The sequence below is a fragment of the Gymnoscopelus braueri genome (assembly GCF_963280865.1).
Source record: "Gymnoscopelus braueri genome assembly, chromosome: 16".
NCBI classification, from domain to species: domain Eukaryota; kingdom Metazoa; phylum Chordata; class Actinopteri; order Myctophiformes; family Myctophidae; genus Gymnoscopelus; species Gymnoscopelus braueri.
The window spans coordinates 37,484,383-37,507,915 of NC_137616.1; the positions used below are offsets into that span (position 1 = coordinate 37,484,383).

A 23,533-nucleotide genomic window follows, 5' to 3' on the forward strand; every position below is an offset into this window, starting at 1 on the left:
ATAAAGATCACCCTCCCCCGTCCCCGCCCAGCTTCCCTCCCCCTGAACACTGGCTAAATGTGTTCGTATAGACACTCGGACACCAAACCGGATGCACGGTGGTGGATTCGAACCCCTATAGTCTCCCCACGGTGGTGAACAGGTACTTTACCCCGGCCGCCCTTACTATCCAATCTAAATAAAGCCACTGTAAAACAGACTAAAAATAGGTACCTAAATACGGCGAGCAGGAGAGACACCACAGAGGCCATTTTGGATCGTGCTTTCTCAGGCGTTGTGCCCAGCCAGGCGGACGGTTCACTGCCCGGGTCAGCTCAGATCAGAGGGAGCCAGGGACCTGTCTGTCACTGAGTTATGGCCTCACAGTGCTGTTCAGGTCAGCCTTCAGTTCATGTGGAATTATGCTGATGCCACACATGACCTCCCGCGCCCCCCCCCCCCCGTCCAGGTCTTTACGAGGTCGAATGAAAGGGAGAAAGAGACACGTCCTGCACCCTGAAACCTAGAGTGTACGAATGGACCCCCGTGAGGGCCACATTAGTGGCCATCTATAGACTTTAAAGATAAAATGAACACTCTGATTTTTTGCTGTGTGTCCTCCTCGGGTGTTCTCGCTGTCTCCAGCCCTCGTGGCTCTCCAGGACGTCCACTCTGCTGCCCACACCGCATGTCAACTCCTCATAAAACATGAGTCGCTGAACGCACACAGTGTGTTTGAAAAGCAGTGTGTGTGTGTGTGTGTGTGTGTGTGTGTGTGTGTGTGTGTGTGTGTGTGTGTGTGTGTGTGTGTGTGTGTGTGTGTGTGTGTGTGTGTGTGTGTGTGTGTGTGTGTGTGTGTGTGTGTGTGTGTGTGTGTGTGTGTGTGTGTCTCTGTGTGTGTCTCTGTGTGTGTGTGCCTGCATGCCAAAGTGTCTGTGTGTGCGTGTGTGTGTGTGCGTGTGTGTGTGTATTAAAATGACATGGGGGCCATAATTCCTGTGTGTTATCCAGGCAGGCTGCCATCAGTCAGGGAGAAAGTACAGATGTAATATTATAGGGTGAGAGAGTGCAGCTCTCATCTTATTTTCCCCAGACCATGCACACACACACACACACACACACACACACACACACACACACACACACACACACACACACACACACACACACACACACGCACACACACACTAAATGACTCGGTTAAAATTAAAGGTTTAATTAGCACTTAAGCCCAACTGGCCATGCATTTAATGGAACGTAATGATGTAAATGCATGTTTGCATTTACATCAAGCGAATCTTCAATTGGAAGTTATATGTTTTAACATGGTAATAAATACAGATATATAGATATTCCGCATTTAAATATTTTGACATGGCATTGACATTTACCCCCAGATTTTAATGATGTATTTTCAGATTCATAAAAAATATAATTTCCCCAGTAAATGTCAGTAGCATGAAAACCAGCACCACTTTGAGATAACCCAAACCCCCGATCCCGATAGAGACATAAGAACAGCATATTCAATGAACTGCTCATATCCAAAATTGCATCTGTTTTATGACTATGTAACGGTTCCAAACCTTGTAGGACAAATGATTGTGTTTCAGAAACGAGGCAATTACAACACCCTATAACTCTCTCTCTCTCTCTCTCTCTCTCTCTCTCTCTCTCTCTCTCTCTCTCTCTCTCATATGCTCTTCTCTTTGTTCCTTATGTGTATGTGGCCTGCAGTTCATGAACCCCCTCCTCCGTACTGTATAGTGTATCCCGTACACAGCAACCTGCCATCTCTCTCCGCGAAACCTGAACAATGTAATGGTGCTGCAGAATGTGCAAGCACGTTCTTCTTGCCGCCTACCCCCCCCCCCCCCCCCAAAAAAAAAAACGATTTACCCTCTCCTTTTGCTGCAGTGAGACAGATCATCTCCGGTAATTCCATTCTACCCCCTTCAGGATTTTTCAATAAGCATGCTCCACACCTCCCCTAATTTACGGCCGCTACATCTCGTCCGTGCCTCAGTAAATCTTCTTTTCTTGCACTCCTGACACATGCGTTTATGCCATTTGTTTCTCTCTCTCCAACTCAACTCCCGCACTCTCTCCCTCTCTCTTTCTCTCTCTCTTTCTCTCTCTCTCTCTCTCTCTCTCTCTCTCTCTCTGGCTGAAAGTCGTACAGTGTGTTATGACTCAGAAGAGAGCCAGAGAGCTGTGTTAAAGCCCATTATGTTGTCGGGCCTGAACGAATACTCCAGCTGAGCCCTTACTACCGCATTGTTCTCCCAGGCACGCCACACACACCGCTGCCCATCCCCGCACTCACTTCTGCTTCATTCAGACCAGTGGGCACCGACCCACATGTTGAGAACCCCTGATTCAGACCGGTCTGGACGTAGGTTTCGGCAGAATCGTCACCCTAGGGTTTAGTCCCCGAATATCTTAGTTGTTTATATACTCATCGTCAGGATAGAAGAGCTCGTTGAATCGAGTTGTGCGGTAGTGCACGCTAAAATTGCTGCAAAATGAGCCGTTTGAGAGATGTAATGACCGGATATTGTGCAAGAAAAATGCTTGCTCGTTAAGCTGAACGCCTGCGTAGAGTTGTTAGATTAGTAAGTAAGTTGTAAGTTGTAAGATTAGTTCACTAAACAAATCGAACCCCATCAGTGCCACCCATGTGTGTGTTCCTCTTCTGTGCAGTCTCCCTCACAGCCCTCCTGATTATCTTTACTCAATTGAGTAAAGTAGTAGCGCGAGTAGTACACTGCCCTTTCCACTTGTTTGATTCAATTAACCCATTAAGACTGGGAACGCATCTGTGAACATTTGTGCAAATCTTTGAATATATATATATTTTTGTAAACAAGTAAGACGCGCGAACGCGGGAAGCGAAAGCAGCTCGAAAATAACATAGCAAGAAGAAATCTAAAACTGTCCTCAAACTAAGGCGTTTTCAACTTGCCATCCGGCCTGAAATATGCACAAATGACATGGAATTCTTAGATATCCCAATAGATGAACTCGTCTAGATGCTTTTAGATGTGTTATTTTTGACTGTAGCTGCTATATTTCTCTCAGAGGAGTGTAATTAGTCACCCAGGGGCAGGCGGATTTCAGCCACACTGTAGTACACTCTGAGATCTGTCAGCAGCCAATGAGAGCGTGAGTAACATGGGGGCGCGGCTGCACACAGGCAGTGCACACAATACTGCACACAGACGGACACACACACAACCCGAGCACGGTTTCATAGTAAGCTCCACTTACCTCGCAAACACTTTTAACTCAAATCTTTGCTTCTGGGGGGTCCCTGGAACAACATAGTTTGAGATGGGGTCCACGACCAAATACATATCATTTTGGGGGTCCTTGACATGAAAAAAGTTTGAGAACCACCAAAAAAAAAGCCAAAAAAAAAAAAAAAAAAATTACACAGATGCGTTCCCGGTCTTAATGGGTTAAATTTGAAATACATGTTATTATAATACCAAATTACAACAAGTTGTCTCAAAACACTTTACATGTAGAGCAGAGATCTCCCCCCCCCCCCCCCCCCCGCCGCCCTGAGCAAGCATTTTTTTGCAACGGTGGCAAGGAAAAACAAGCCTTTAATGGGAACAAACCTCAGGCAGAACCAGGCTCTAGGGTGGGCAGCCATCTGCCTTGTCCATGTTGGGGGGGAAAGAGAGAGAGAGAGAGAGAGAGAGGGGAGAGAGACTATTATGACAATAAATAGTCAACTGTAATGACAATAACGATGATAGCAGGCATAATAATTATATAATATAATAGCAGTCCATAGTCGTATTCCATGGAAACCCTTGATCCGCACCCGGGGGTTCCACAATCACACCCTCGACCCGTCTTTGTCCCTTGTGCTATGAGGCAGGATACAAATAGAATCAGTGTTCCTCAGAGTGTGGCTTAGGACCCAAAAGTTGCCGGAGGCCTGCTTTTGGGGTCCTGAGCCACACTCTCCGGAACACTGATTCTACAGCGTACAGACAGTCTGACAGGGTCATTCAACAGAGGAACACTGTGTTTTATAGTACGCTGTCCCTACGCTGTCCCTGACTTCATATTCAGTGCAACACTTTTGGTCCCACTGGAAAACCCAGTGGAGAGAGAGCCACTTCAACGGATGAACTTCCCTGATATAGTGTCACATGTGTAATGCAATAGCGCCACAACACCACAGGAAGCCCACAAAACAAAACAGGACATTCATTGGTGCACTGAGCACATTTACCGCCGTTTCCCTTACTTTTCTTGCTGACGGAAGAAAAAAACAAGTTTGTTTGTTTGTTTGTTTATTATCACTTACAAGAACATTTAAAAATGATACACAAAGATTCGGTAGAAATGTGAAGGAGAATGCCTAAAAACCCTCCAGGGGCTTGAGAAGTGGCATTCTCCGGGAATATTTGTACATTCATAGGATAAAATTAACATCAATGTGGAATATACACATCCATTACAGTTTAAACACTAATAGACATGTCATACAGATGAAGAAACAGAACGGAAAAGACCAAAATGGACACTGTTTAAAAAAAAAGAAAGAATCAGCAAAAACATATTACAACAATAAAAGTCAAGGGAACCAAAACATAAACCTCTAGGGAAAATGTTATTATATTATATTAGGCAGACCATATGGAAAGTACTTGGTTGTTAAGAGAAGCGATTTTAGAAACTTCTTAAATTGGTGAGAAGACAACTTCCATAGATGTAATGGCAGAGAATTCCATATTTTTGACCTATCTGAGTAAGCCTCTCTCCTAGTCGCGTACGTCGTCCCACAGAATAAACGGCTTTGTAAAAAAGAAGATAAATGTGTTCCCCCCGTAAAGCTTTGTTAGTTTGAAGGGATGCATTAGGAATCTGTGTTGCTCCGTATCCACCCGACCACCCCCCCACCCCCCCTCCTCGCTCAGCCCTGGCCCCGGCGTATGCACTCGCCTCCACTGACAGTCCTCATTTCACGACTTTCCCTTCTCAATAAGTGGTGCATTTTTCACAAACACATTTATCTCCCTGAGTGTACATATCTTTTATTTTTCCTCTATTTTATCTCCTCTCTCTCTCTTGCGCCTTCCCTTCATCACTTTCCTTTTTTTCTCCACGATTTAAATTTGAGTCTGCAATCAGACACAGCGTAAATATCTCTTAAAACCTCTCTCTGAAGATGCAGAAAGTCATTTCCATAACAAAAGTGCTCTGACAAGACAAACGGCCTGACTAGCCCGGTACCAATTGCACTAATAGACCTGGTTGATGAGCATGCCTCTGTTTTTATTTCTCTCTCTCTCTCTCTCTCTCTCTTCTTTCTTAATCTTTTTTTTTCTCTCTCTCTTTTTAAATCTTCCCTTCTGTTCTTGTCTTCCCAAACTCCCTCCCTCCGTAGCTTTAACCCTGGACTACTCTCTCTCTCTCTCTCTCTCTCTCTCTCTCTCTCTCTCTCTCTCTCTCTGTGTGTCTCTGTCTCTCTATCTCTCAACCTCCCTCCCTCTTTCTCTCTCTCTCTCTCCTTTCTTCCTCTTCTTCCTGTCCATGCTACCTGCTCGTCACCTCGGGGCTTTGGGTGGAAAAAGGGTGGAATAACACCATGTGGCTTTTTGCTTTGCAGGAGGAATTAAAGAGTATAACTGCCTTGGTTTTTCCAGTCATTGTCCATCCAGAGACAAATACCATTGTCTTTATTCTTTATTTTTATTTACTTTTTTAAATATATTTTTTTACTTTTTCTTTCGTTTTTGTCCTTTCCCCCCCTGTGGCGTCCGTCCTGAGTGCGATCTCAACTCAACAAACCACTAATGTCTCAGTTCATACACCACAGGCTACTGATGACAGAGGCTCTCATTAGGTGTGGTGATTTTGGCGAGGGGAGGGTTATTTCCTTATTTAAACAACAGTCACGGAACACCCACCCAGTCCCCCCCCCCACCCAACCCCCTCCCCAAGAAGGATGGCTGCTGGCAACCTGTAGAAGAACCGTCTCACCCTGCCTCCCTCCCTCTATCTTTCTTTCCTTCCTTCTCGTCTCTCTCTTCATGTTCACTGTAATCATTCTTGTCCATCCTGTCTGTCTGTCTGTCTATCTGTGTGTGTCTCTTACTGATTGTCATGATTGTCTAACGGAAAACAAACCAGTTCCGACAGTGAAAGGGAAGAGCCGTTCCCCATGCACATGATCACGCCCGCGCGCACACACACACATGCACACACAGAGATGAGCAGCCTCCATCCATCTTAATGCAGGCTTCTTTTCATAATGTTGATGTCCGGAGCCACAGGGGAAAGACACAATAGCAGAGGCTCCCCATTCTGTGGAGGCACTGATTCCATTATTTTGCCCTTGAGTGGATTATTGTTTCACACGGGACATTAAGCATGGGTGGTGAGGCGTTATTTAACGCTCTCGTACCTCCCCGGGGGGGGGGACCAGTATGGGAGCTAACCTCAGCCATTCGATCCGAGGTGATGTCATGATGGGGCCAGGGTCTGCAAAGCAGGCTCCGGTCCCCTAACCCGCACATCTTAGGTTGTGCATTAGGATGGGGTATCACTTCTATTCCCTTTGCATTTCATCCATCCAGAGACATCCCGGCCCTCCCTTCTCGGAGTCAAGTTGCAGCTTTGATATACAGCATGCACAACAAGAGCAATATTGTAGGTTCAGGGACAGCAAAAGCTCTCTTACACAGGATAACCACCACAACAAGCACTCTGTCATTTTGTCATTGCATGCATTGCACTCTCTCTTCTCCCTCTGTCTCTGTCTTTCTCTCCTTGTTTTCTGTTGGTCTAGTTGATGTATTATAAGCCACCCATGTATGCATCTCCACCTGAATACTATGCATACATGACAGCTCACTCTCTCTCTCTCTCACACACACACACACACACACACACACACACACACACACACACACACACACACACACACACACACACACACACACACACACACACACACACACACACACACACACACAAAGCATGCCTTCTGGATACATGTGTATATGTATGTATATATGTATATGTATATGTATATGTATATGTATATGTATATGTATATGTATATGTATATGTATATATACGTATATGTATATGTATATATTGTATATAATGTATATGTAATATAGTGTTTTTGTGCCCTACAAAGAAGCAATGCAATAACTTTTGTTTGCCTAATCCTTGTCACACAATATATTCTGTTTCAGATGCAGCACTTGATTACAGTGCAAATCTGCTAGATCTGCCCCATAGAACAGTAGAGACCATATCCAAAGTCGTGTTCCCTCTCCCTCTCCTGCTTTTACGTTATATCTTACTGTGTAACAATTCTGTTATTTTCTTCCTCTCCTGTCGTATGGGCCCGGGTGGGAGGGGGGATTATGAGTGTCGTCCTGTAGGTGTTTTGTGTGTAGCCAACACAGCATTGTCTCCCCATCCTGTTCTGAATGTGTATACAGCACATACATACATACAGTGTAGACACATGTTCCAATATGTTCCAACCCCCGGAATCTGTCTAAACTTCTCCTCTCTCTCTCTCTCTCTCTCTCTCTGCCGTGATTGGTCGGCACACCAGGTCGTCGGGGGAGACGAGGGGAAGCGGGGAGAAGCTGGAGCTGACGATGAGCAACATCGGAGCGGACGTGCTGGAGCAGCTGCTGGAGTTCGTCTACACCGGGTCGCTGGTCATCGACTCGGCCAACGCCAAGATGCTGCTGGAGGCGGCCAACAAGTTCCAGTTCAGCACCTTCTGCAAAGTCTGCGTCTCTTTCCTGGGTAAGAGAAACCCTACAGAGGACGGGAGTGTGTGTGTGTGTGTGTGTGTGTGTGTGTGTGTGTGTGTGTGTGTGTGTGTGTGTGTGTGTGTGTGTGTGTGTGTGTGTGTGTGTGTGTGTGTGTGTGTGTGTGTGTGTGTGTGTGTGTGTGTGTGTGTGTGTGTGTGTGTGTGTGTGTGTGTGTGCACGCACTTTGTTCTGTGTGTGTGTACTTATATTTACGTTTACTTGTGTGTGTGTGAGAGAGAGAATGTGCCTGTGTGTGTGTGCGCGCGCGCATTCATGAGTGTCTGTGCGTTGGTGCACACAGTGTACTGTATGTGTGTGTCTTGGCGTGCACACACAGTGCAGGGGCACAGTGCGTGCATGTGCACGTTGCTGGAGCTGTTCCCCTGTGACCTTTTCCTAATACGCACAGCAGCAGCAGCTCCAAGCTTCTTCAAAAGCTGTCTTGTGCTGCCTCGCTATGCACAGCTTTGCAAAGGCAAGGCGACTTGTGCGGAAACCTGAATTTCCTCACGGTCCCTGGCACTAAACCACGGCTCATATAGTTTTTGTCAGCTTTCCAAAGCTACCAGGCACTCCTGTTGCTGAGAGAGAGAGAGAGAGAGGGAGAGAATCATGCATGCTCACTCCCTTAGCTAGCAGGCACGGTGCCTGTGATGCTATCCCAAGGGCTGGACCAGGCACCAGGGCAGATTTATAAAAAGGCCAAGGAACAATTGTCAGTTAAATGTCAAATCCTCTGGCTTGAACCTCCGGTGGAATGAAGAAAGAAAAATACAGATAGGGTTGATTCTCAGACAAGACCGGGGAAAGAAAGGAAGATAGGGACTTGGAGGATTTAAGGCAGACTTGTATTTAGTTTTGCGCCGGTGTTGCGCATCAAAACTAGCCAAGCTACGAGCTCACAATGCGTCGTGCTGCTACGTGTTGTGAGCTTATAGATCAGTTGTTTGGTGCACGACACCAAAGCCCTTGGTTTGGAGTAGGGATGTGAGAGATGTGTGTGTGTGTGTGTGTGTGGGGGGGGGGGGGGTCTTGGCAGGGACCTAAGGGGTCAAAATGAAAAGCAAATGGCATGTCACAGATTTTCAGGGGCCAGGGGACCAAAAGAGACGGCAAATGTCAGGCTTTGCATTCCATTTAAGAGCGATTGTTTGGGGGTATCCATAACGCATGGGGGCCGTAATGGCTGGTTCTGAGCAAAAAGGTCAGAGCCAGGGAACGTCTGTGAAAAGACGGTAGCAGGCAGCCTGCATTGATTTGACTTTTCCTTCCCCCCTCCAGGCGAAAATACAGACTCATGGCTCTGTTGTGAAAACGAAGAAAGCCATTTGTAGAATTGACTTCTACAGAAACGTCAAACTATTCTTCCTCGACAAGATTCATGACATTTCGGCACATTGGATGGGTGGGTGGGTGGGGAGGGATAAACAGGCATGTCCTTGAGCAAAGAGAAATTGATGCTGTGTCAGATAATGATTGAAGTCTGTAGCAAATAGACTGAGGGTAAAATAACAAATCCTTAACCCACATCTGCCTGCTGCTTTTATGCGGAGAATTTCAGAAAATGAACTTTTATTGTTCCCCTTAGAATACTGTTTTTTGTGAGTTACTGGCTTTTGCCCCCCAAGCACAGAGAGATAAAAATCAGGCCTTTAATCAACGTTGTGCAGAGGAATCACTGTCAGTTTGAAGAGCAGGAATCATAAGTTATTTTTATAACTAGACGTCACACAAGTGATTTGGAGCATCCTTCATATTTCATTTTCTTATTAAGGCTTCAGCCTTGGACTGCAGGTTTCAAACTTTCTCACCCATTTCCATTATTATCAACTACCGTACAGGTAGTATATATCTAGGTATGTATAGGTATGTATATCTCTCCTATTCTTTTCTTTCCCCCACATGAATGATTCAGCAGCCGGTGACTCACAACAACTCACCAACATTCACCCCTGGTTTAGAATTTTAGTGATCCATTTATTTATTTGTTGAGGAATTTGTGCATTATGGATAGTATAGTGGAGGGAGAAAGGCAAGGGAGGGAGCAGAGGGGAGACAGATTGAAATCAACGGCATGATGTGGTATATGCATATTATCTATCTGTCTGTGTATATATATATATATATATATATATATATATATATATATATATATATATATATATATATATATATATATATATATATATATATATATATATATATATAATCTTATAATAATAATCATATACATATAATGAATCATCATATATTTTATTAATCATAATACAGTAATAATAATCCTAAAAACCAACATGAAAAATGTATTGTGATACGATTGTGAATTGTGATTCTGCCTAAACATCAGCTTCAGCATGCCCATATTTGGGCATACACTGATGACATCAGGGAAGTCCACATATGGGAATAAAAGGGACAAGGACTAACAAATGCTGAGATCTCCCTATGGGCATAAAAGGGACAAGGACTGACAGACACACAGATCTCCATATATGGATCAGTCAGATCGGCGGTGGCACGTAGGTGTGTGAGGGCCCCGTAGCGGCTGTGACATGACTGGTCATGGATCTGACAACAAAGTTATTGCCAAGAAGTTTAACAAAACATTTTCCTCATAGCTGGTGAATTTACCTATTTTTACTGCAGGCTTTTAGACCATCCCTACAGTGTGTGTTCTGTTGAGCGGGAAGAACGGGCAAGGTACTGTAGATGAGAACAAGACCTGATAAGAAACAACTTCCTTAGTGTCAACACATGACAGAAATGTGGAGAATCCTGCGTGCATCATCGCTGCCTCTCAGGAGCACGACATAAAGTAGCAGCAAAACTGGAAACAATTCACTGGAGCAAATGGACAGTTAAGACCGTTATTTCTAGTGCTCTGCAGTCAAGAGGCTTGACTGAAGTGTCATTTTCCCTGGTTTAGAAAATGTGTATATTTTAGATGCTTTTTGGGGGCAGATTTTGCTTTAGAGAGACAGAGTGCTTTAATGAGACAGGAAACTGAGGGGGGATACATGATGCAACACAGGTCTCCATGCAGTCGAAATCGAACCGTGGGACCGCCCACTCCAGTCAATGCTGGCACAGCCCCGTTACTTACTTAACTTATTCAGTGCCAATGGCGTGTAACACGTCCAAAGCCCAGAGTGCCAATGACGTGTAACAGGTCAAAACCGTGTTTACGCTAGATGGCGCTGTTCGCTAATCTATGAGTGATCCTATGACTGGGGGCCAATAACTAAAGAACGGAGGGTCGAGGTGACACGCTTTTCCCCCCCAATGGAAGCAGAGACACAACTCTCTGCCAGGGGGCGGTAGTGGATCAGTGCTTTAACCTTTTAACAAAAAAACAAAAAAAAATGTTTTGTTTTAACCAAAAAATATTACTTACCCGACCTTTAAAATTGTATTGAATTGTAAACTGTAACATTGAGAGAGTATGTTTTGGCTTCATGCCTACTGTAAAACCTGTTGTTGTTCTTGCCCAGTTGTTGATAGTCTTTGTTTTAAAAAAAAGAAAACATTTCAGTTTGAGCTGTTCAGCCTTGCCTCGTCTGCCTTTGGGTCGGGTCCCGCTCTCCACTCACCTGACACAACAGCTCAATCAAATAGCATGACAGAAGGTGCATCGGTACGACACAGCCTCGTCTCACCAGTGACCCGGGCTTTGATGCGGCATGAAGCCCACTTTTATTTGGCCTTTTGTTTTGTAGTGAGTTAGGAGATGTTAGGTGACCTTTACAGAGTGATATTTGTTTGGAAAAGGGCCCTCGGTGTTACTGTCCTCCTCCATATAAAAGTCCTGGCTTCATTTCCCCTCTGATGCATGTTGTTTGATCAGACCTCTCACAGCGGCCATTAACCAGGGTGTTGTGTGTGTGTGTGTGTGTGTGTGTGTGTGTGTGTGTGTGTGTGTGTGTGTGTGTGTGTGTGTGTGTGTGTGTGTGTGTGTGTGTGTGTGTGTGTGTGTCAGAGATGGGGACTCGAGTTAGGGACTCGGACTCGAGTCGCACTCGAGTGGCCAAAAACGAGACTCTGACTCGCCCCTCAAAGACTTGAGACTTGACTCGACTCGAGCCTCAAAGACTTGAGACTTGACTCGACTCGAGCCTCAAAGACTCGTGGACAATCTTTATTTTATGTTTATTTTTTGGATAAATAAATGAATGAAATGCCCAAAAAACTTCCACTCCCCTGTCCCCCCCCCCGCAAAGAAACCTCCGCTCCAGTGCGCGCTGCGCGGAGCCGGCTTCAGTCAAGCTGTTTCATGCTGCTCATTAACGTAAACATGGAGAGGCGAGCGCAACAGCTGCTATGTGTGTGGCCGCCGCGGCCTTTCATCATAAAGTTTAAATATAAAAACTTCGAAATTAAACAAATATGTTTAGCTCAGAATCAGCTATATAACCTCAGTTATCTTGGCATATGCTTACATTTTTTATAAGATGGTCGGATCATCTGTGACAGCACGTTTAGGAAACATCGGATTTTCATTTCGTTAAACCCAGCTGGGTGAATATTCAACACTTCACCACGGTAAACGCTACGCTCATGTAATGTTCACTGCATAAAAGCTGTGGTTCTCAAACCTTTTCAGGCCGTGACCCCCCAAAAGAATCATATTTGAACTGGGGATCCACATTTAGACAGTTTTTTGGTGCGCAACACAGCCCTCGTTTAAGTGAATTGCTTTCACCTGCTCTGCTGTTGGACTGCTGTGCGGAGTCGAGTGTGCGCAACAGGGCATATGCATATCTCCGCCAAGCCAGGGTGACCTACCCAGGCCCATGAAATTCATATGCAGGCATAGTAGCCAATTAGAATGAAATCTGCAAAAACTATATATTATCGCTGTCGGGTGGAAATCTTGTATGTTCCTTTTTTATTATTATTTAAAAACAATGAAAAATCATGAAAATAGCCAATCTACAAGCTGTAATTATTAATAATTAAGAAATACTATATTTTAAAGAGTGAAAAATCAACTAAAGTCATTATTAGTGCAAGTTCAATCACATTTCATTTGAATGAAAATAAATTGTGGGGAAAATACATAAAATCTCTAATCTGTGAATCTAATGTGATTTATTATGACCTGTCTATACTTTTACATCTATGCCCCCCCCCCCCCCCCCCCCATTTTTTTTTTTTTTTTAAAAGACTTTAAAAAGACTCGAGACTTGACTCGGACTCGACCCTCAAAGACTTGACTCGGACTCGACTCGACTCAACCCTCAAAGACTTGAGACTCGACTCGACTCGTGCCTCAAAGACTTGAGACTCGACTCGACTTGAGCCTCAAAGACCCGAGACTTGACTCGGACTCGACTCGACTCAACCCTCAAAGACTTGAGACTTGACTCGACTCGTGCCTCAAAGACTTGAGACTTGACTCGGACTCGAGCTCAGAGACTCGTGGACATCTCTGACTGTGTGTGTGTGTGTGTGTGTGTGTGTGTGTGTGTGTGTGTGTGTGTGTGTGTGTGTGTGTGTGTGTGTGTGTGTGTGTGTGTGTGTGTGTGTGTGTGTGTGTGTGTGTGTGTGTGTGTGTGCGTGCATGCATACAGTATGTGTGCCTGGCTCACGAGCCTACTGTATCTACTATCCATGTTTGAGGCGTTTTGGGCAACTACAATTATGTTTAAAGTTGTAGTTGTACACAGGAGATGTTGCGTGTGCCATTTGCGGTGAATGTAGACAAGTGACAGGTTATGGAGGAATGAGTTGCTAAGTTCGGTCACAATTTACAGTACATTTCAGGCACACAATGCCAAATTCTTACTTCCGTCCTTTTCCAACAAAGCAAGGTCTCGTCAATGTCAAAAGTAATGTCAGTGCTCACCACAGATGACCATCGCATCACATCCACGTCCCTGCCGGTGATTTCTTAGATAAACTCGGGGCCCTCCAGGATCTGACAGGTCCACTTGAAAGTGCCCCAGCTAATCCTGACTCCCGCTCCCCATGCCATCCTGTGCCTCCTGCCTGGGCTGTGAACGATCGATTCCCCTTGTTGTTTGTCCCTGGAGCAGTTTTGAGTTATTATACTTGCGCTCCCTTTAGTCTCAGGCAGATACACACCTCGATAGGCCATGGGGTCTACACGCTCTCCCTCCAGCTGCATCTTCTCTCTCTCTCTCTCGCTTTCTCTCTCTCTATCTCTCTCTCTCTCTCCCTAGCTACCTACAGCAGATGTATGATCGCCTTTCATGTTTTTTACATCGATGTCTGAAGGATGCTCTTTTTCTGTCTTAACCCACCTGTCTTCATCTGTTTCACTCTCTCCTTCTTTCTCTCTGTCTCTCTCTCTCTCTCTCTCTCGTCTCTCTCTCTCTCATCTCTCTCTCTCTCTCTCTCTCTCTCTCTCTCTCTCTGTCTCTCTCTCTCTCTCTCTCTCTCTCTGTTTCTCCTCCAGAGAAACAGCTGACGGCGTCTAACTGCCTGGGGGTGTTGGCCATGGCTGAGGCAATGAGTTGCACGGAGCTCCACAACATGGCCAAAGCGTTTGCCCTGCAGAACTTTCCTGAGGTGAGTAGAGGGCGTCATCAGCTTCATTGATCCGTCCATTACACCGTTCATCGATTCAGTGACGCCGTACGTGACCCCGCCACAACTTGACCCCAGCACATGTGAATGTGAGAGACGCTTGGTAAATAAAAACGGCCAATGGGGCGACGTGACTGCAACGCGGTCACACCCAATTACAGAAAATCCATCGTAGGGATGAAGGGGCGAGGAGCTGCTCATGCACACTCTTCTTTTGTTAAACATGAGCTAAACAGATTGTTTTCCCTGTGGAACAGATACTGAATGGATCAGTGAAAATATTCCAGCACACATGGTGGTGTGTAATTATCCCTGGTGCTGTTAAAGGATGATGCAAAAAGAAATGTAGTTTCAGTGTGAGCAAGCTGAAGGGTGTCTGTGAGGGCGAGAAGGGTTGCCATTGTTATCGAGTGGGCACTTCTAATCTCATATTGTGGTGAGGTAGTTCCTCAGACTGAATTTCTCAGCCAGAAAGTGCACTTTTTGCTACCTTGTGGACTTGGAACATAGTAATTGGATTTGTTATAATAATAATAATAAAAAATCTTTATTCGTATAGCAGCTTTCATGACAGCTCAAAGTGTTTTACAGAGCAAGATACAATTACAGAAAAAGTACAACTAATTTAACAATAAAGCAAAAAAGGAAAAGCAAAAGCATAAAACAACACAGAGATTTAAAAATCAACCAAAAGCAAGAGTGAAGAAATAGGTCTTGAGTTGTGCACTGCTTTAAAGCTATCCACAGAGGCTGCCTGTCAAAACAACATTAAAATAGCAAAAACTTACTTCATAAATGTATCTTTTCCAGTCTTACCGTTCCACGCTACCACGTAAGAGCACTAAGACTTCACTCTATCTTTTCGTATGAACCAGGAACGCACGGGTTATCTCGTTATCTCGTTATGCTGTTATGCTGCGTTGTCTTCATGAAACTGCTTCTGTGTTGCAAAGGCAGATATCCCACAATGTGGACAATCAAGTTATTCTAATAACCAGTTATTCTAAAAAAAAAAATACTTAAGTAAACATATCAATACTGCAATGTAGAAAGACTTACAAGTAAAACTCCGGAATTCGATTTTTTTTTTTTACGTACAAAAGTATTGGTATCAAAATGTACTTAAAGGTAGGGTAAGTGATTTGCTTTGGTTAAAATAAGTGTTAAATAACTCTATATTCTGATAGTACTCATTGCTATAGAGTGTTTGTTCAGTAAAAGGAGTCTCCTTGTCTCTCCACCTCTTTATTAAACAGAAAATGCATTTTCGTTTCAGTTTCAGTTTCATTTCCAATTTTATCCAACCAGGACAGAGAACTCAATCAGGATATAGATTAAACAAGTGAAATTGGAAGTGATGACACTAAGAAATGAGCAGACAAAATTGGAACTGGAACACTATACAAATTAAGCTTAAAAATTGGTACTTTCTCCTGATTGGCTGAGATTTTGACACCTACCGAAAAATGTATTTTCTGTTTATTAAAGAGCTGGAGAGACAGGGAGACATCTGTTACTGAAAAAACACTCTATAGCAATGATTACTATCAGAATATAGTATTTTAACCTTTTAACAAAATACTTTTTGTTTTAACCAAAAAATATCACTTACCCTACCTTTAAACTACCAAAAGTAAAAGTACACAATGAATTAAATTAAAGTTCACAAGTTTTCAAATGTATAAAAATCTTTATAAAATAGCAGATCTACAAGCTCACAATGCGACGCATTGTGAGCTTGTAGATCGGCTATTTTCAAATGGCCGAAATGTATATAGGGCTGAAGTGGGTAATGTATGTTTTGTAATAATTATTAAAATCTACAAAGTAACTAGTAACTAAAGTTTTCAAATAATTCTAGTGGTGTAAAAGCACAATATTTGCCTCCGAGTTGTAGTGGAGTAGAAGTAAAAGTATTGAAAATTGGAAGTGCTCCAGCAAAGTAAAAGTACCTCAAAATGTACTTTGTATCATGCCATGCTATAAATCTCAGGATTTCAACTGATGCGTCTCTTTTAGGTGGCGGGCCAGGAAGAGATTTTGAGCGTGTCTAAAGATACCCTAGTGGCCTACCTGTCCAATGACAGCCTCAACACCAAGGCAGAGGAGCTGGTGTACGAGACCGCCATGAAGTGGATCAGACGAGACCCCGGCACCAGAGTACAGGTGAGGGGGAGCATAGGGGGACTAACTAAAGGCAAGATAGTTTGTTGTTGCTGTTGGATGTCACTGTTTTCTGCATGTGCATGACAGGAGTGTCCCTCAGCTCTGCCAGGAGATCCTTTGCAACATCATCCACATATATATGCACACTATATATATAATTTTACTATTTATTTTATTTTATTTGGAGTACCCAGTTATTACCAGCTTGCAAAGTACGCTGGTCTAAGAAGAGTCTTCTTCACACTTTCTCAACACTTTTTCATCATTGGCTGTCCTTTAAGCCAATGGGGATACTTTCCCATACTCTGAACGGGCGGTCTCGTCCTCCCAAGCTATGGTACTAGACACGCCTCTCGCTTCTATGGCAGTGTTGCCAGATTCTGCGAGAGAAATAAGCAACAGGTCTAAGCCAATGGGGAGCCACTAGCAGTGTTGCCAGATTCTGCGAGACAAATCAGAGAAAACAGAAAGCAACTGGTATACATGACTGAGTCATGTCTTGTTTTTAACCTTTTAATGCCAATTAACTCTAATAGTCACTGTACATCATTGGTTCTCAAAGTGGGGGGGGGGTTCCAGGGGGTCCCCAGCTAAATCTGTTAATACAGCATCACAATCATTTTAACCACTTTATTTATAGACAAATCTCTCAGAGCGCTGCCTGTAGCTGCGGTGTCGCTGTGCGGAGCGGCAGCCGCTTGACACCGCAGTTATGATTGCCGTTCTGTGGATTCGTCTATATGTTGGCCATAAAAAAAATAGCAGAAATACAAGTACAACAGTTCTTGCCGCGCTACGAGTTTGTACATGATGACATTTTTTAACACACATCTTCTCTTTAGAGGGGTCCTTGGCAGAAAACATTTTCAGATAGTGGCTACGTGGCAAATACATTTCAAATTTGAGGTCCTTGACATTGACTTGACATTTTTCGGAGAACCAGTGCTGTATGATTACCTGCATGATTATTCTATGTTCCCACGGCAACGACATGGAGGCAGAGGGTCAAATTTAAGCACACATGATGTCTCCCTCCCTCACTGTCCCTTTTCCCTCTGTCTCTTCCTCTATGCCTCTATCTCTAAATTGCATCTTAACAGCTGGTTATATCAGTGATTAGAAGTGACTTGAGTGGCATATATCTCCCTATAGCTCATGTCAAACCAGACACAATGTTACACATGGATTCAAGTTCTCGGTCGCCACGACTGAATACAGTCATTTGGGTTCCATAGAAACCAGCATGTCTTTTATGAAATGTAGCGAAGTAGCCGATCTACAAGCTCTCAATGCATCTGCGACGCTTGTAGATGGGCTATTGTCGGTTAGCATTTTAAGATTAGAGCTTTTGAAGTGATCAAACTAGCAATATGTCCAGAAGCATACAATCTGAATAGTCTCGGATATTTCATGTAACAGCAAATTGAGGTTAAAGCCTCAATATGTTGATTTCTTCACCTGTTTGGCTGTATGTAGAACAGCAGGAACAATATTACTAAAACATCATAACTTTACATATTGTGTTAATTGTTTAGGAAACTGTGTGTGTGTGTGTGTGTGTGTGTGTGTGTGTGTGTGTGTGTGTGTGTGTGTGTGTGTGTGTGTGTGTGTGTGTGTGTGTGTGTGTGTGTGTGTGTGTGTGTGTGTGTGCTTTTTATCGTCAAAGCCTGTGTCTATATTCCCATTTCTGCAATACAAGCCATGGGTCAAATGGCTAGACGCGTACAGTAGCTTGTAGAAGAAAGTACATGCGCTAGGATCACTACCCCTGTCATTGTTCTGGCTCTTTGCTTTGAAGGACTCTTTCCTCAAGCGGCGAATTTTCTCAAGAGAGTTAATAAAGCCTGCTTTGTGCACTTTGCTCAACACCGTTTTATACAACTGGCTAATGTGATGTTTTCGCGCGGTTGGTTTTCTGTCTCTACACTCCTATCTGAATAAATGAAATTATTTTTAATTCACACTGAAGTGACTTTAAAAAAAAGGAGGGAAAAAAAATGCTCTACCCGTGCGTCTATGTTTTTACATTCGGCTCCATGTCTCCTTTCAGAGGAGAATAACACACTGCGAAAACAATGTGTTCCCGAAGCCAGGGCGAGTGACTTCTCTCTCTCTGTCTCATTCTCTCTCTCTCTCTCTCTCTCTCCCTCTCTCTCTCTCTCTCCCCCTCTCTCTCTCTCTCTCCCCCTCTCTCTCTCGTCTCTGTGAAGCGTTCATCAACTCTGAGCTTCACATACAGCCTAACACAGCAGTTGCTTATGATCCCAGGAGTGCTTTGCCCCCAGAATTCACTCTATTCTTAGTTTCACTTCATCTGTTTACGAGACACTGTACTACATACATACTTAATAATAAAAACCAACAACAGCAGCAGCGTGCACTCACCTGCACGCAGTCTAATGGCTGACTTGACTTTTTGCTGCCGTTTCTCCAATAGGATACAATAGGTATTGACAGTGAATATACAATGGGTTGAATCTCAATAAACAAGAAGGATTGATTGGCCTCGAGGTCCACCTCAGTCCACCGTCATGAATATGAAAAAGCCAACTGGATTACACGGTGCATAGATTAGATAGACATCCTCTGTAGAAGACTATATATGCTCCAGGGGGGAACGCAGTTGTTTTATGGATCCTCACCCGAACCCATGAATTAAAAAGAAAAAGTGAGACTTTAACCCATTGAGACCTGAGGCCGATTCTGTACAAAATGCCTTCTAAAATCAGTAGTTCTCAAACGTTTTCGTACCCAGGACCCCCAATTGAAAATGTTTTGTGCCATGGACCCCCAGAAGAGAAGATTTGTGTTTTAAAAAAAAAATCTAAATTATTCAAAAGTTTTCAAACACTTTCAAGATTTTTCAAAAATGTTCTCCGTGCCGCGCTGTGAGCTTATATATCTGCTATTTTTGAGAACCACAGTTCTAAATCCTAAGAGTTTTCTGAAAAACTTATGTTGCTATATATATATAGCTAAAATCTAAAATTACACTGATGCTGCTTTCCCGGTTTTAATGGGTTAAGACAGACATTAAATTTATACATAACTTTGAAGAAAATTGAGGTAAGATTATTACCGACTCAAATTGCATTGGTCCATATAGTCACAGCCAGTTTCACTTTATTGGCACCCACTTGGTACGAGGCACTTAAGTCAATATTAGGATTTCCATGTTATGTGTTTAAGCGTTTTTATCGCTCGTCGTTTGACATGCAGCGGCATCAGAGTACTGCTGATGTTCAACAGCTTGTCAGCCTCCCCGAGAGGTGGATGGGTTCGAGAGGAGTGACCACCATCACAAAGCACGAGGATAAACAACAAATAGTCCTGAATCAATCAGACAAAAGAGCGACTCCCACGCATGTACCGGAGAGAGAGAGGAGAGGACACCAAGAGAGATTGCTTGTCCTTGTAGATGTAAGCGCTGACAAATGGCCCCACGTCAAGTGATGGACGTACAAAAACCTCTCCCCTGGGGGGCGCACGGCGTCACGGCGCGTTGCTGATGTTAAGAGGTGATTTATGGTAATTTATACTTAGTTGCGCACCGGTGTCGCGTACACCGAAAACAGCCAATCTACAAACTCACAACGCCTCACGCTGTGACACGTTTGTCAACTTGTAGATCTGCCGTTATTAGCGCACGAAACCGGCGCACAACCAAGTATAAAATCAGGCATTATTATTGTGCAGCAGTGTTGATTTCATTGACTAAAACTATGATGAAAAATGTCCGTCGACTACCTTTTTTCACTGACGAAAACTACATAAAAACTAAATAAAAACTATGTTATGATGACTAAAACTAAGACTAAATATATTGACAATTTCGTCGAGATATAAAAACTAGACTAAACTGTTAGGGAGGGACGAGTGGAGAAGAGATCCAATAGAACTAAAAGACAAGTCATTTTACGTTTGGTTGCGCTCGGGTGTTGCACTCTGAAAATAGCAGATCTACAAGCTCACAACGCGTCGCGCTGCGACGCGTTGTGAGCTTGTAGATCGGCTATTTTCAGCATGCAACCAAGTGTAAAATCAGCCATTACGACTCCATCGAGGCACCGCCAAAATACATTTTAGCCGACTAAATCAACTCTAGATTTAGTCGACTATAATCTCATGATATTTAGTCAACTAAAACTAGACAAAAACTAAAACATTTCAGACGACTAAAATATGACTAAAACTAAATGGAATTTTATTCAAAAGACTATGACTAAAACTAAATAAAAGAATTTATGTCAAAATCAACACTGTTGTGCAGTCAAAAGCTCCCACAGACACCGAACTCAAAGTGGGGGAAATGACGTGGTCCAACTGGTTTGAAATTCGACACGGGTGTTTGTGAATTCACAAGTTTGGGTCAGAGACTCCCGATGCGCTATTTTTTTTTTCAGGGGGTTGCACACATGAGGTCTCTATCATCAGCATCAAAAGCACAGCTTTTGGCCGGCACAGCCCTAGCTCAGTCCAACGCAATCTCACACTCTAATGGAGAGGTGGAGAGGTGAGCCTCTCGGATGAAAGAGAAGGAATGTGCGGAACCTTTTGCCAGCTGTCTGAGCCGCCGCACCACGACCACCGGCCGCCCAGTCTAGAGAGAGAGAGAGAGAGAGAGAGGTAGAGAGAGAGGGAGGTGGAAGTGAAGCAAGATGGAAAATCACAGAGAAACGGGGCAGAAAAAACACACAGAGAAAGATGGAGAGAGACGGGGAGTGAGAGAGAGAGAGAGAGCAATGTTAATGTTCTGATCCGATGCAGCATAGGTGGTCTCTCTCTCTGTGTAGAGCCATGACACCCAGGTATGATTGAGCCCTCGGTCAGCCTCAAATCTCCGCTCCGTGTGTGACCGACAAACCAACTGAGACCGCTGCCAGAGAGGAGCGGGGAAGTGCAGGAGTGGCAGGGAGGGAAGAGATGGGAGGTTCTTGAATCTTTTCCCATCATGCCAACAGGAGGACGAGATATGATTCTTAATGGCTGAGTTTACACGCCTGGTCCACCTCAGGCTCATTCCCACCGCTTCCCTCCCCGCCGCTGAACCTGTGACACTTTTTAATGACACGTCAGCGCCGAACGTCCCAGGAACCGAGATGGAACTGCTTGAAGCTATATATGTAGGAGCCGCGTGCGTACGTGCGGGTGCATGTGCACGAGTGTGTGTGCGCGGTTTCCCGGAGACCAGCGTGTCTGTCTACACACTGCGCTGTTGGTTGTGAGCCGCGGGCTACGGAGCTGAGAAGTGGCATATTGAAGGAGCTGGGTAAATAATATGCAATTTCCCTTCTCCATCTCTACCTCTCTCACCCTCTTTCTCTCTCACTCTCTCTCTCTCTCTCTCTCTCTCTCTCTCTCTCTCTCTCTGACTGCTACACTGTCACTAACATCCGATGGTGCCTGGGAAAACGGGGGCCCGGACAACGCTTAGAGACGGAGTGAAAGCATTTGAGCGTTAATAATGGGCTGGTATGAGACACAAAGGAATTGAGTGAAACAAGAGCGCTGTATCATTTTCTTCAGTTGTGTATGTATGCATGTAGGCCCCCGAGTGCGCGTGTGCATGTGTATTTTTGAGTGCGTGCGTTGGATAGATGGAAAGAATTTGCCTGTGCGTTTGTGTGAAAAGGACGACATGAAACCAAAAGGAAAAACAAGCTAACACAAATGCAATCATTGCGCTAGCAAACACATGTATTGCTTTCCACAGCAGTGGAATAAATTTCATGTACAACGAAGGGAAAAGTCTCTAAATGCTTCGCATACTGTATCTGCAGTTTAGTCCTTTATTGACCATGAAACAACACAACACAGTACTGTACCGTCTGAGAAATGAATCATCCTTCACGGTCAGTGCATACTTCAGTGTCTCCCTACGTGCTTACATACTTACATAAAAGCGCAGCCGTTGTCCGACTATTATCTGTTTTTCCTCTTCTAGAGAGACTTGCAGAGGGAAAGCTGTCCTTACTTCCACCATAGGAGCCTTTGTGCAAGGGCCAAAGACACATGGTTCCAATTATAACAGGCACGGCCCCTGTCAGAGACCTGAATAGGACCTCCATTATGCTTCAGTTCCAACATATTTCATAGGGGATCCTATCTATCCAGGTGACTTGCTCTGACAAAGAAGGCTGATAAATTGGCTCTCTGGAAAGTGGCCAACTAATGTAGCCGCTAAAAAGGACAGTTAATGGTGTATTTCACTGATATAAAGGCCAGCCTGGCCATTAGCGCAGGCCCACTGTCCACTCCTCAAAAATAACAATGACTGGGCTTGACATTTGCCGTTTCCAAGCCAGATGAATATGGGGGGAAGGCTATTACTTTTTGTCATACTCATTTTAAGTTCTTCCCTTGTGGCTCCCTGTAGCTATAGAAAACATTATATGGGAATTAACAATATTTTTTCTTTTTTTTTCACATTTAAAATTGTATTTATCGTTGCTGTAATATGAGACATAGATTCTTACGTGCTCCAATACTGTAAAGATGTGTAGAATGAATAATACGTTTTAACATTTCTGTCAAATTTGCATCAAAGCCTGCAACACATTTATTGGCGTGGCACCGGCATTAGTGGGCTAAAATAGGTTCTGCTGCTCCAGACAGATTAATTTTTTGGTCCAAAATGGCTCTTTTGACTTTAAAGGTTGCACCCCTGATCTAGCGTATTAAAAATACATAAACTTATTTTTCTGTTTTTGGTTGTTATGTTATTATGTATGTGTATGATTTCTATGTGATGTCTTTTGCTCTGTTTTTATTTGATTATTTATAGACATTTAATACAAAAGTCATATTGTTATGTATGTTATATAATTGAAAATGCCAATAAATATATTGTTTAAAAAAAAATACATAAACTTATAGGTGATTGCAATTTCCAGGCTTAACTTATATCCAGGCTTTCTCATAGGAGAACGCCTGGAATGTGTAAATTAATGCGTTTATCTGGCCTACTATGAACTATTACGGCATTTTCCTGCTCAACACCGGTGCAATTACTGTACCAGAATTTACACTCA

The 23,533-nt window shown here is 43.8% G+C and overlaps 1 protein-coding gene across 2 annotated transcripts in view; it reads left to right on the forward strand.

The window, feature by feature from the left end:
• The window catches only part of klhl29 (kelch like family member 29), a 356,868-nt gene that overhangs the window by 221,652 nt on the left and 111,683 nt on the right, over positions 1-23,533 (forward strand). For both annotated transcript variants that reach the window (XM_080452938.1, XM_080452939.1), the window contains 3 exons: positions 7,580-7,779; positions 14,206-14,318; positions 16,356-16,502. In XM_080452938.1, coding sequence (XP_080309064.1) covers positions 7,580-7,779; positions 14,206-14,318; positions 16,356-16,502 — 460 coding nt within the window. The remainder of the gene's footprint in view (positions 1-7,579; positions 7,780-14,205; positions 14,319-16,355; positions 16,503-23,533) is intronic.